The 12973-nt window shown below is 55.2% G+C and overlaps 1 protein-coding gene across 1 annotated transcript; it reads right to left on the reverse strand.

Annotated features, from left to right (window-relative positions):
* Positions 1–1758: 1758 nt before the first annotated feature.
* On the reverse strand, positions 1759–10895 carry SPACA6 (sperm acrosome associated 6). The gene is made up of 9 exons (XM_021681422.1): positions 10682–10895; positions 10103–10180; positions 4424–4492; positions 3758–3781; positions 3345–3422; positions 3115–3224; positions 2593–2749; positions 2306–2516; positions 1759–1792 (listed from the first exon to the last, which is right to left on the reverse strand). Exons 1-9 carry the CDS (start codon positions 10893–10895, stop codon positions 1759–1761), a joined length of 975 nt encoding a protein of 324 aa, XP_021537097.1.
* Positions 10896–12973: the final 2078 nt, after the last annotated feature.

Genomic DNA, 12973 nt, shown 5'->3' on the forward strand with positions numbered 1-12973 from the left:
ATCCATTACAATCTAAACTCCATGGGGCGCCTGGGTAGCTTAATCGGTTAAGCATCTGACTCTTGATTTCAGCTCAGGTCATGATGTCAGGGTTGTGAGATCGAGCCCCACGTTGGGCTCCACATTGGGTGTGGAGCCTGCTTAAGATTCTTTCTCTCCTTCTCCCTCTGCCCCCCCCCCCCCGCCAAAAGAATCTAAACTCCATGAGGGTGCAGATTTTTGTCTGTTCTGATTTCTTCACTGCTGTCTCTACAGTACCTTGAAAATGCCTGGCACATAGAAGTACTCAGTAAATATTCTCTGAATGAGTGAGTCAGTAAAAGGGGACTATATCAGTGAACAAGAATGAGTAGATGCCCAGAAGGAACTTATCCTTTAGGTGGGAAGACACAAACCCAAATAAAAAACACAAGTTGACATTAAGTCCCAATGAGTACTGTGCACAAGCCAAAATAGGGGGAGGGAAGTAGTCAGAGAAGATGACATTTGAGCGGGGAGCTGTGAGAGGGAGGTAGCTCCGTGAGGTTCACAGTAAAGTCATGTCAAGTATGAAGGACAGCATGTGCAAAAGTCCGAACATGGAACTGAGCTTTGCATGTTCAAGGGACAAAAAAAAAAAAAAAAAATGGCTAGTGGGGCTAGAGGGTAAAGAGGGGAACAAGAAAAGGGAGGTGGAGTTCGGCAAAAATAGCACCAGATACACAGACTCAGCGTGGGGATTAAATAGGTTAATATATGTAAAGGCTTTTCAGGGGAAACTGTAACTGAGTTAACTAGACACAAAAGGGAGAAAACCTTATTCTAGGCAGGAAACAGCACGTACCCAGGTCCTGGAGAGGGTGACAAGAATCATGACAAATGTAAGGAATAAGCAAAGGCCAGACAAAGTGCAGGGTAAAAAGATCAAGGGAGAAGAGTGGTAGGGGACAAGGCCTGCCAGGTCAGCAAGGGCCAGAACCTGGAGCATCTTAGAGGCCTTGACAAGGAATTGGATTTGTTCCAATGGCAATAGGGAGCCACCAAAGGCTTTTGAGCAGAGGAGTGACATGATCTGACATACTTTAAAATATTACTCTGGCTGCCATGTGGAGGATGGACCGAAGTGAGGCAAGGCTGATTTGGGGCAGGGAGGCGAGTGGGGATGCTGCTGCAGTGATCCAGGCAAGAGACGATGGTGACTGGGACCACAGACAGAGGGCAGCTACACAAGATGTTTAGGAGTTAAAAAGGCTGAACCATGGAAGTAGAAGTGGGGGAGGAATTAAACGCGGGTTTCGGGATGAGCAGCTGGGTGGATGGTGGTGCCTTCAGCAGGAAAGCCTTGAGGAGGAACAGGCGTTCAGAGAGACATCAAGGGCAGCGCTTTCTGCCCACAGGTCCTGTCCCCATGCTTTAATAAAATCACCTTCTTGCACAAAACAAACAAAAACAACAACAAAAAACCCAAAGAGACATCAAGGAATCCATCTGAGGGTATCGTCTGCAAGTTGAAATGTCAAAGAGACAGTCAGCAATCTAGGGAGGGGTCTGGGCTTGTACGGAAAGTCCTCAGCACAGGACCTTGCATGTACCTTGACAGCTCTACATATTACTGTCATTAAAGGAATAGTCACCTGGGCATATTTGGGGTATGCTGCCCCTCCTCCTACCTGCGTTAGCGGTGACCACCTTCAAAGATGAAAGAATCTACAGAGCTGAAATATATTCTTTATTTTAGGAATGAAAACCGGATAAGGAAGTAAGAAAAAGATACCTTTGTTAGTTGCCCTTGAAGTACCATCGAAAGAACATCCTGGGGAAACAAGGAGGCATTTGTGTTGGTGGGAAAGGTTTGGGATTAGATATCTGGGTCCTGAAAGCCTGGGTCCCAAAGGTAGACAAGGCCTGCACTCTTGGATCTGAGAGAAGAGGGCCTATGGGCTTGGACTCCTGAAACTGGAGGAGGAAGGGACTGGGGGCCTGGACTCCTGGGTCTGAGGGAGGAGAGGCCTGGGGGCCTGAACTCCTGGGTCAGGGTGGAGGGAGGTGGGGGCCTTGACTCCTGAGTCTGAGGGAGGAGGTGGCTGGGGGCCTGGATTCCTGGGTCTGAGGGAGGAGGGGGCTGGGGGCCTGGACTCCTGGGTCTGAGGGAGGAGGGCTGGGGGCCTGGACTCCTGGGTCTGAGGGAGGAGGGGGCTGGGGGCCTGGATTCCTGGGTCTGAAAAAGGAGGGACTGGGGGGCCTGGACTCCTGGGTCTGAGGGTGCTGGACACCAGGGCTGAGGAAGGAGAGCGGATGCTGGGACTCCGGGGTCCTGGGCACTCACCACACCACAAGGGTCGCACTGACTGATGCTAAGGCCGCGACGGCCGCGAGCAAGCATTGGTTGCTCAGCGTCAGAGCCTCGGGCCTGGCCAGCAGCTCGCCCAGGCTTGGCCTCCAAGGTTCGATCATCTCCGCCTCCAGCGGCGCCCAACGCAGCACTTCCCGAAAGGAGACCTGGAGCTCGGTCTCCCCACGTGGGGGCGCACCAGTCACTGCGGGGCCACGTACGTCAGCAGGCGCAAGCCCCGCCCCCGCGCAGCCCCGCCCCCCGCGCAGCCCCGCCCGCACCGTTAAGAAAGAAGTAGAGCCGCGCCAGCGGGAGCTGGTCGTGCAGGATCACGCAAGAGAACGTCCCGCGGTGCGCGGGCTGCACCGGCCGGATCCGCGCCAGGTTTCCTCGGGCCCGCGGGAGGTCTTCGAAGTAGGACACGTCCTGCGTCCGGACCTGCGGGACGCTCGGGCTGAAGCGGCGGGAGGAGAGGAGCCTCGCCCGAGCCCAGGTCAGATTCCCTCTGCTGGGTCTCGCCAAAGCGCAACGTCCAAGCCCCGCCCCCGAGCTAGACCACACCTTCTTGAGCCCTGGCCCCACCCCTAGTCCCTTATGCACTGACCCTTCACGCACGACCCCGCCCCTCTAAGCCACCTCCTGAGCCTTGCCTCCACTTCTAAATCCAGGGACCCTCCCCGTGCACGAAGCCGGAATCTAGACCGAGCTCCCCCGAGCCCCACCCGCTGCGTCCTGACCACCCATCCTCTAGAGAAGCATAACCCTCCTCCTAAGCCCTTCGCGCTGGCCCCGCTCCGACTCACACCTCCTCCTGCGAACTTCCAGGAATAGGTGATTTCCTCCTTAGGCAGTTGGAAGTTCACAGTGCAAGAGAACTTAGCCTGATGACCCCGAGTCACCGTCAAGTCCTGAACTGAAAACAGGTCCGCGTCACCGCCCGAGCCCGCCCCCGTCTGGCCCGGTCCCTTCCCTGCTCAGCTCTCGTTCCTCCGGTCCGTCCGGTTCCTTTCCCCTTCCAGGCCCCGCCCCTCACCTGGGCAGTCCAGCGGGAGGTCGCAGACCGTGGAGTAGCACCCGCGGCAGTGGAAACGCCGGGCGACTTCTTGGAGTCCTGTGGGACGGAAACGCTGCACCTGGGCTCCATCTGCGTTCCCCAGTCCGGGTCCCTTTGGCCAGTAAGGTCTGTGCAGCTTCCCGGACTCTAACGGCCAGACAGGTCCTGGGCGCCGCCTTCCCTGCGCTCACTGGCTGGCTCGCAACACTCTCCGGCCTCTGGGACTCCTATTGGCTTGTTTTTGCTTTCGGGCCCGCCTTTTATGAGGTTTGTGAGCAATACCTGCTTTTACTTTTCTCCAGGGCTCTTATTGGTCTCCCGTTCTAGTCCCAGGTTTCGCTCCCGACCACCTCCCTTCCCCCTCAGTTCTGAGCTTGGGATGTAGTGCTTACCGCAGGGAGGGATGCAGGCCCGGACTGTGGAGAGAGAGGAAGGGTTACTATCCTGGAAGTGCCCACCTGAAGCTCCCCTAGAGGAGAGGTTACTGGGCCAGATGCTTTCCTCCGAGGGGGCGGAGCCAGGCCTGCCGCAGCCCACCTAGGGGGCGGAGCTAAGCCTGCAGCAGTCCACCTGTAGGCGGGGCCAGGCCTGCAGTATTCCACTAAGGTCAGGCACAGGCCTGCCGACTAAGGAGGCGGGATCAACCCTGGGGTATCCCACTGAGGGGGCGGAGCTAGGCCCTGGGCGATAGTTTCAGGGGACAGGGTCAAACGAGGGGGCCCAATTAGAGAAGAGGTGTGGCAGGCTAGAATTCGGCCACTGAGGGGGCCCAGTTGGAAAGGAAACATCACAGAGTGCGCAGGGCCAGAGAGATCCAGAGAGAGGACCGGGCTAATCTGGGATAGAATCATCCCAAAATGGGGTCCTAGCTGGAAAGGAAACCTTCCATTGAAGCAGGAACCAGATTCTAGAGTGTTCCTCACAGGGGAAGAGGCTCAGAGGGGCTGGGCTAACGGGAGACGATGACTGGCTCAGGATTTTAGAAGAGAGAGAGAGTGTGTGTGTGTGTGTGTGTGTGTGTGTGTGTGTACCGACGCCCGCGCGCCGACTTCTTTTACCTTCTTTAAGCTGCATAATGACCTTCCGCATTTTCTCCGCAGCATCAGGAAAAGCCACCTTAAAGGAGCCTGGAGGGTGGAGGGGGGCCTTGTGGTAAAGACCCTTTCTCAAGGCCGGTCAACTTGCTATCACGGTGTTTGTGCCTTCCTCAGGCCCTCCCCATCCCCACATGTCTAGTATATAAAGCACCCCCGTCTCACCTCCTCCCACCCTGTCTACCTGGAAGGCTGACAGATCCCCAAGTCTCCTTCCATCTGCATCTGGACTATCTTTCTAATGGAACCCCTCCTCTGCATCCTCTGCGTTGATCTTGTTGAGAGGAAAGGGGAGGATAAAGATCAAATTCCTCACCAAGGGCCCTACAAGGTCTGGCCTAGTTTCCTCTGCCTCTCTATTCCATCCCTGTTGCCCACCTTTCATGTATGAAAACGACCATATTCTCTAGCACCTCAGGGCCTTTGCATGTGCTGGTGTGTTTCCAGCACATCTTTCCTCCTACTCCTACTCATCCTTCATCTCCTACCTCATGTCCTCTCCTTCGAGGTGTTCCCTGACCACAAATCTAACCTAATCCAGTTCCCTATTTTTGCCTCTCGAAGTGTTCCATTCATTCCATTCAGAGTTCTCACCAGTTTACAATTATATATATTTATATATACAGTGATCATTTAAGTCTGTCTCTTCAGTTAGTAAACATGTCATTCTTCAGTGCTGTATCCCCAGAACCCAGGAGGGGGCCCTGAGTCTTAGCAAGTGCTCAGAAGTATGTGTAGAATGAATTCCAGGATCCAGCTGGAATGGAGACCACAACTGGTGGCCTCTGGCCCCAGTCCATCCCTTGAATGTGTTATATTTGGACTGGAAAGTATTTTTAAAATATGAACCAGTTGCTATCGTGTAAAATTTGGGAAAGTCACATAGAATGTTTGGCATCTCTTTTACAAAATTTGGAAGAGCTATAACACAAGAGACTGTATTTTCATGAGGCAGCAATTAGCTAGAGCTTCGTGGCAGCCACCCCCCTGGGCATGCACCTGCCACTTCTGCATGGTGCCCAGACTATTCATTTCTACCCCTTTGACTCTTTTTTAATCTCTGTTCTTATGCTGTTGGAGTTTTGACCATTGTAATGGCCTCCAAACTGTAAGGTTTTGTGGTTGTTCCCAAAGTGGATGGCTGGCTGGATTGATTTACCGGTGGAGGTGGTTTTGGAAATTAGAAATGTAGCAGATGTGGGGCACCTGGGTGGCTCAGTTGGTTAAGTGTCTGACTCTTGATTTCTGCTCAGGTCATGATCTCAGGGTTGTGAGATCAAGCCCCGCGTTGGGCTCCGTGCTCAACACAGATTCTGCTTGGGATTCTCTCTCTCTCTCTCCCTCTCCCTTGCGCCCCCCCCTCAAATAAATAAATAAATAAATAAGAAATGTGGCAGGTGTTACGGACTGAATCGTGTCCCTCCCAAAGTCATAATGTTGGAAGCCCTAAACCCCAGTACCTCAGAATGTGACTGTACTTGGAGATACAGCCTTAAAGAGGTAATTAAGTTACAATTAGGACATTAGGATGGGCCCTGATCCAGTATGACTGATTGCCTTATAAGAGAAGGAAATCTGGACACCAACACACTGAGGGAAGACCATGTGAAGACACAGGGGGAGAGAAGATGGTCATCTACAGGCCAAAGAGTGATGCCTCAGAAGGAACCAATCCTGCTCACTCTGACACCTTGATCTTGGACTTCTAGCCTCCAGAATTGTGAACACATACATTTCTATTGTTTAAGCAACCCAGTATATGGCACTTTGTTATGGCAGCCCTAGCAAACTGATAGACAGGGATTGCTAGTTGCTTCCAGATATCTCTGTAGTAACATCACACTGCATTTCAGCTGGGAAAGCACCCCCGGCCCCACCAACCACCCAGCTAAAAGACTATTCCTCAATATCCCTTGCAGCTAGGTGTGGTCATGTGACCCACTTGTGGTCATATAACCAAGTTTTGGTCTGATTTGTAAGTGGAAATGTCATGTGCGAGTCATAGGAAGGAGCCTTAGGAGAGAAATGGCACCATCTTATTGACCCTTCCCCTTCCTCCATCTGCTGCCTTAGACTTGGATTTGTTGGCTGGAGCTCTAGCAGGCATGCAGAACCATGAGGATAAGGGCTACCTCCTAGGATAGTAAAGCAGGAAGCTGGAAAGGGTTTGGGTCCACCAGAAAATGAAATGGTGCTGCCATATGAAACTTAAGCACCTACCTCAAGACTTCTAGCTGGCTTAAGCCATTGCATGTGAAATGTGTAATTTCAAACCATACAGAAAGGGAAGGAACTGAGAATACTGGTGAGAGGGTGGCTAATGAGATGATCCTTGAGTATAAACTGGAGAGAGGGGGCACTGAAGCCAGGAAGTGGGTTCAAAATGAGGGGTCAAGGACTTAGAGGTTTCTCCTTGGCCACAGGGCGGGCGTGTGGTCTGGAGATGGCAGGATGGTCTGGAGGATGTGGTCAGAGTGGGGTGCTCAAATGAGAGGCCAAGATGTTGGAGGAGTCATCCAAGGAATATCTCTGTGCCAAACCAAGTGACTCACAGGGAGGATGAGTGTGGGATATGCCAAGTGAGCCATGGCAGGTGTGTGTGTGTGTGTGTGTGTGTGTGTTATATCTAAGTACGTCATGGGAATAAAGTAGGGATGGAGTGAAATGTCCAAAGAGGCCAAGGGGTGGAGGTTATCTCAAGTGAACCAGAAGGGGGCATGGTAGATGTTGTAAAGTCTCCCCCAGAGAGGTGGGTATCATTAGGAACTTCAACTTTCAGACCATCCGGGTTTGAGTCCTGGCTTGTCCATCTGTGAGCACACCTGCCTCCCATCTGAGAAACCCATTTCAAATCCTCTTCCCTACATGACCTTGGCCAAGTATGTAACTTTCCTGATCCTCAGTTGGTAAAATGGGGACAGTATCCGTGTCTATTAGGGTTGGGGGGGGATTTAATGCCATACAATATAAAAGCATCCCCGTGCCAAACTATGTGCCATTGGATGGCTGCATTTGAGAATGTCCGTAAGCGCTTAGGATGGTGTCTGGGACACAGTGAGTATGTTACCATCTCCACGTTTGAGATGGGGAAATGGAGGCACGGAGAAGTTAGGAAGGTGGCCAAAGGCCACATAGCTAGATTTGACCCCCGGTGATCGAGCTGCATTACCTGTGACACACTGCCCTTCACACCACACCACCCACTCCCTGGTGTATGGACACAAACAGTATCACCTGCCACCACCAAGAGCCTCTCTGAGTCAGCACGTCCATCTCTTGGGTCCTCCATCTGGGAGACCTGGGAGTTGCCCTTCCCCTCCCCCAGCTTCCCCTACACAAGGCCAGTCTTGATATCTCCTGGGTCCATCCTTTCCGTCCAGCTGGGCCCCAACTTCCCCCATCTGGAAAATGGGCTTACCAAACCCACGTGACAGGGCTGGTATGAAGGTACCCTTTAGGACGATAGTTAGCATCAGTAAGTGCAGACACGGCCTCTCCCACGTATGAGGCAGGTTTGGCACAGAGTCAGATCCGTCATCTTCCTCCCCCTCCCCCCTCACGCTCGCCCCTCTCAGCTCAGCCCTCACCTTGGGGTTGCGACTGGTCCGAACCACCGCTAACCTCCTCACCGGTCTCCCTGCTTCTGCCCTTGGCCCTCGTGGCCGTGGTCTGATCCTGTCTCTTTCTCTCTCCCTAAAAGCCTCTGATGGCTACCCCCTCAAGAGTGACAGTGGAAGTCAGTTCAAGGGTACACAAGGTCGGTTCCCCAAGTGTGTTCCTGGAGCAGCTGCGGCAGTGGGCAACTTGTTAGAAAGGCCCACTCCCTGGCCCTACCTCAGACCTAAGGGGCAGAAATGGAGGGTGGCACCCAGGAGTCTGCATTGTCACAAGCTCCCAGGAGATTCTGGCACACACTGGGGCTTGAGAACCACTGGCCTATGAGGTCCTACAGGATGTGGTTCTTTGCAGCCTCTGATTTCATCTCCTGCATCCTCCCCCTCCCCCCTTGACTCCACTCCAGCCCTTCACACTGGCTCTTCCATCTGCCTGGAACGCTCTTTCCCCTGATTATCTGTATGGCTCTGTCACCTGGTTCAGGTCTTTCCTCAATTGGACCTTCTCACGTGCAACTCCCCTGACCAACCTATTTAAAATAACCACCCCACTGGGTACCCTGTTCCCTTTCCCTCCTATTTTCCTCCTACATCCTGGATTACCAACTGACACACTGTAGTATTTCATGGATTATGTTTATTGTCTGCCCCCCCCCCCCCGCAGTATAAGCAACCTGAGGGCTAGTGGTCTGCAGATCTGGTCACAGCTATGTCCCCATTGTTGTTTCTGGCACATTCGATGAATACCTGTTGGTCATATTGCACCAGCTTCTCCCGGCCTCCAGTCTGTCCCCTTCACAACCCCAGAGGGTCTTTCCATGCCCAGAATTGAGCCTGCCCTTCCCCTGCTCACAGCCCTGCTCCTTCAGGACAGTCTCAAGTCTCCTTGACCTTTCAGTTAAACCCTGGACCTGTGGTCTAGCTGCTTCCTGGATGTCCCCTGAGTCCCTCACCGTCGCTATGTCCTAGCCCAGCTCACCATCTGCTCCCACCCTGCTCTTTCTCCCAGGCTTCCCGTCTCAGGGAAGACCCAGTGCCCACCCTCACATGGAGCTGGACGCTGGGCGCTATCCAGTCCCCCCCCCAACCCCAGTCCCCAGACAGACCTTCAGACCCAAGCCCCGTCCCTCCTGCCCTTGACTCTCTTCTTCATCTGTGCTGCTTTTCCACCTTCACAGCCCCGCCCCAGCTCAGGCCTCCCTCACCCCAGCCTCCACCCAGGCCGCCCAGCCTCCACTGCCTCCCCACTCCATTGCGTCCCACACAAGGCTCTAGGGAGGTCTTCTACACACAGAACTGGACTTGTTCCTGTTCTCCTCAAAACCTTCTATGACAAGATGGCCTAAGTGGGGAGAAAGGGTGTTTTCTGGAATCCTGAGCACCTCCCCTCACCCCAGCTTTGAGTTGCTCAGGCCTCTCTTTGGGGTTGGGGGATCTGTAGCTGAAGTCTTCTTCATGCTGACCCCCCAGACACCCCCTGGGTGGACAGGAACCTCCCCATCTTTCAGGATCATTGTCAGAAAGCTTGGTGGGCAAGAGCAGAAAACAAAGGGTGTAACAGCAGATGTAGAAATAAGCCCTGAGCCCTGGACCAACAACTGGCCAGTTTATGCTGCAAGCAGTGCTCCGCCTTCCTCCTCCCTCTCCCTCCGAGGTCCATTTGGTCAGGAGGCTCCTCCCTCTCAGGGAGGCAAGAACATTGTCCCACCTTACAGGTGGGTAAGTTGAGACCCAGAGGGAGGCAGTAACACATCCAAAACCCCATAGCCAGGGGGAGCCACACAGCCAGTTCAGAACTCATGTCTACCTGATCCCAACTAGGTTTCAGACTCTAGGTCATTTCTGCACTCTTCTTTGAGCTCCCCACCAGCATCTGACCGTCCCTTCCCCCCAACAAGTAATCAAGCTCACTGAGCTTCCTAGCACTGCCTCCTCCAGATCTGCCACATTCTGGGGGCTCCCCTGCACACACATCCATCTCTTGGGGGCTTACACCCCATGTCCACCAAACCGTCCCCACCCCACTCACCCTGGGCAGTGGCCATCTCCTGGAGAGAGTGGGTCATCTGGGTGAAGGCATCATGCAGGTGGCTTCTCTCATCGTAGTCTGGGAGTAAGGGTGGAGGACAGAGGCTGGGAAAAGCAGTTCCCTCAACACCATGTCCACGGTGTGGACATTCTCTGTCTCTCTAAGACACCTCCTGTCTCCAAGTCTCTGTCCCTGCCCCACTGCTATCCCCCATCTCTGAGTCTGGCCCTCCCCCCCAGTGTCTATCCTGCCTTCTCTGAGTCTGTCCCCCATCTCTATCCTCCTCCCTGAGTCTGTCCCCCCACATTTCTATCCTCGCCCCCTCTGAATCTATCTCCCCATCTCTATCCTCTCTTTAGTCTGTCCCCCGGTCTCTATCCTCCCCCTCTGAGTCTGTCCCGCACTCTATCCTCCTCTCACTGAGTCTGTCCCTCAGTCTCCACCCTCCCCTCTAAGTCTGCCCCCACCCTCCCTCTCTGGGTGAATCTCTCAGTGGTTCGCCACGCTCTCTGGAACCTCCCTGTGCAGACACCCTCCCCCCTACCCCAGGACCCTGGAAGAAGTGGCAGGTCTCCTCACTGATTTCAGTGTCTAGGAGGCCCTTAAAGGCGGCGGTGAATGCCTCCTCACACTTTTCCAGCTCAGGGCCCTCTATACCAGCAAAGATCTGGCAGACGCGGACACGCTCCTTATAGGATGTGAAGCAGAGGAGACAGGCCCAGGCGGGGGCCCTGAAGACCATGAGGGCTACCAGGGCAGATGGGACAGCACTGCCTGGGGCCAGCAGGGCCATAACAGAGGGTCTTGGCCCAGGGAGAAGCTGGTGACCTTTGTGAGGTCACCATGGGGTGGGGGAGGGGCATGTGGTATGGGGGCAGAGGTTGGATTTCTGTGGCTGGTCAAATGTCAAGCTCTGGGTTTTCGGGGAGAACGGGTGTGAGGAGTCAGGGGTCAGGCGGGCAATCCCCAAGCTTGTGGTTAGGCCGGACGCCAGGCTCCCAAGAACCTCACCTGTGACCCTGGATGTCCTCACAGGTTAAAGGGTCTCAGGGACCCAGAGGCCGGCAGTGTTGTGTGTGGTGGCCTGACAGGCCCTGGCGTGGGGGCGGGGGGGTCAGAGTGGAGATGGCACAGAGATACTGTGAGAGCCCGAGAGACAGAAACTGAGACACGGAGAGATATCAGAAAGCACAATAAGAGAGAGATGGAGAGAGAGTCTGAGAGGCCGCTGTGTAGACACACAGCCGACTCCAGAGACACAGTGGAGATGGAGAGACAGAGAAAGCAAAATAGAGGTTTCTTCATGGGACAGAAACTCTTTGAGGGAAGTGGGAGGAGGGAATGCAAGGACAGGACAGGAGAGACAGCCCAGCTCCTCCTCCCAGGGTCCCCCCGCATGGGGCAGCGGTCAGGGGCTGGGGTCCCCGCCGGGCGTCCCGTGCAGGGCGCAGCCTGGGGAAAGCTAGGAGGCCGTATAGTGATCTCCGTGGGTGTCCTCCTCAACTATACAACCTCCTACCTCAGCCCGGGGGGCGCGGCAGGTGGACAGACAGACGGATGGACGGACAGATGGGGGCCAGGGAGGGTGGGGAGGGCCGGGAAGACCCCAGCCGCGATGGTGAGCCCCCGACACGGACCCACAGACTCGAGCTTGTGTGCGGCGAAGGCCCCGCAAGGTCGGTTCTACGGGTGGGTGCCAGGACCCAGGAATCCGGGCCCCCGGCCCCCTCCTCCCCAAGGAACCCAGGAATCAGTCCCAGGGACCCAGGAGTTCAGGCCCCTCGCCCCTTCCTCCTCAGAGGTCCCTGGAGTCCAGGCCAGTAGGCCCCTCCTCTCTCAGACACAGAAGTCCAGGCCCCCAGCCCCCTCTTCCCTCAGACCCGGGAGGCCAGCCAGGCCTGCCTCCCTGGGGAAGGCGCAGCCGGGCTTCCTGGCTTCCTGGATGCGGAGTCAGAGGGAACCTCACCTGTTTCGGAGTTTGGCCCCTTGGGCAAGCAGCTCCCTACCTACCTGTCAGATTCTGGAATCCAGGACTAGGGCGGAGGCAGGGATATGAAACCTTCAAACCTCTCTGGATATTTTCCCCCTCTCTCATTTCTTCTTTGGGCCTCCCATCATTTATAATGATGACAGCTATGAACCCTGAGCACTGACGCTGCCCCAGGCCTAGCAAGGTGCTGTCAGCTTCCCCACTGGGCAGGGGAGAAGGCTGCCCAGAGATCGGGAGAGGCTGGGCCAGAGCCGAGCAAGCGGGAGGAGCCGGGCCTGGTAGGCGGTGGCCCAGCACCCAGCCTCCCCACCCCGGGGCTAAGAGTGCGCACCTGCGAGTGGCAGGTCGGCCTCTCTGTCCAGTTCTGTCTGTCTTGCTCTCCCCGTCCCACGCTCCATCTCCATCTTTCTGGCTCTCTCCTCCTGCTGTTTCTGCGGCGCCTGGCCTCCGCGTCAGCCCCCGGCTTACCTGGTCTCCAGCTCCTCCTGCGTGTTTCTCCTGCTCTGCATTGCTCATTCTCCGCTCCTGTCCTTCTCGCCCCTCCGTGGTCCCGGCGCTCTCCCTCGCAGATGGCCTCGCCCTCTCTCTCCTTTCTCATTCTTTTTCTTTCCCTTCGGTCTTTCTTCCTCCTCCTCCCTCCCTCTCTCTTTGTCTCTCATTCTCTCAGTCTCTTCCTACCTCAAGGTCTCTGTCTCTGGCCCTCTCCCTTCCCCTCTCCGTTTCTCTCCCTCTCCCATCTCTGTCTCCCTCTGTCTCTTTCCTCCCTTCCCTCCCCCCCACCCTTCTTTCTCCCTCCCTTCTCCTTCGCCCCCTCTCTGCCTCTCTCTCTCTCTCTCTCTCTGTCTTTCTCCTTCCCTCTCTCCCTCCCCCTCGCAGCTCGG

The sequence above is a fragment of the Neomonachus schauinslandi genome, chromosome 16, assembly GCF_002201575.2.
Source record: "Neomonachus schauinslandi chromosome 16, ASM220157v2, whole genome shotgun sequence".
Taxonomy (NCBI): Eukaryota; Metazoa; Chordata; class Mammalia; order Carnivora; family Phocidae; genus Neomonachus; species Neomonachus schauinslandi.

What these genes read in the sequence shown, in the direction of transcription:
- SPACA6 (XM_021681422.1), bottom strand. Translation starts at nt 10,895, where the DNA reads ATGGCCCTGCTGGCCCCAGGCAGTGCTGTCCCATCTGCCCTGGTAGCC. An exon ending in GGAGATGGCCACTGCCCAGG is followed by an intron (nt 4,493 to 10,102) that starts GTGAGTGGGGTG and finishes TCCACCCTCCAG; the next exon opens with GCTCCTTTAAGGTGGCTTTT. An exon ending in CCTCCCGCTGGACTGCCCAG is followed by an intron (nt 3,225 to 3,344) that starts GTGAGGGGCGGG and finishes ACCTGTTTTCAG; the next exon opens with TTCAGGACTTGACGGTGACT.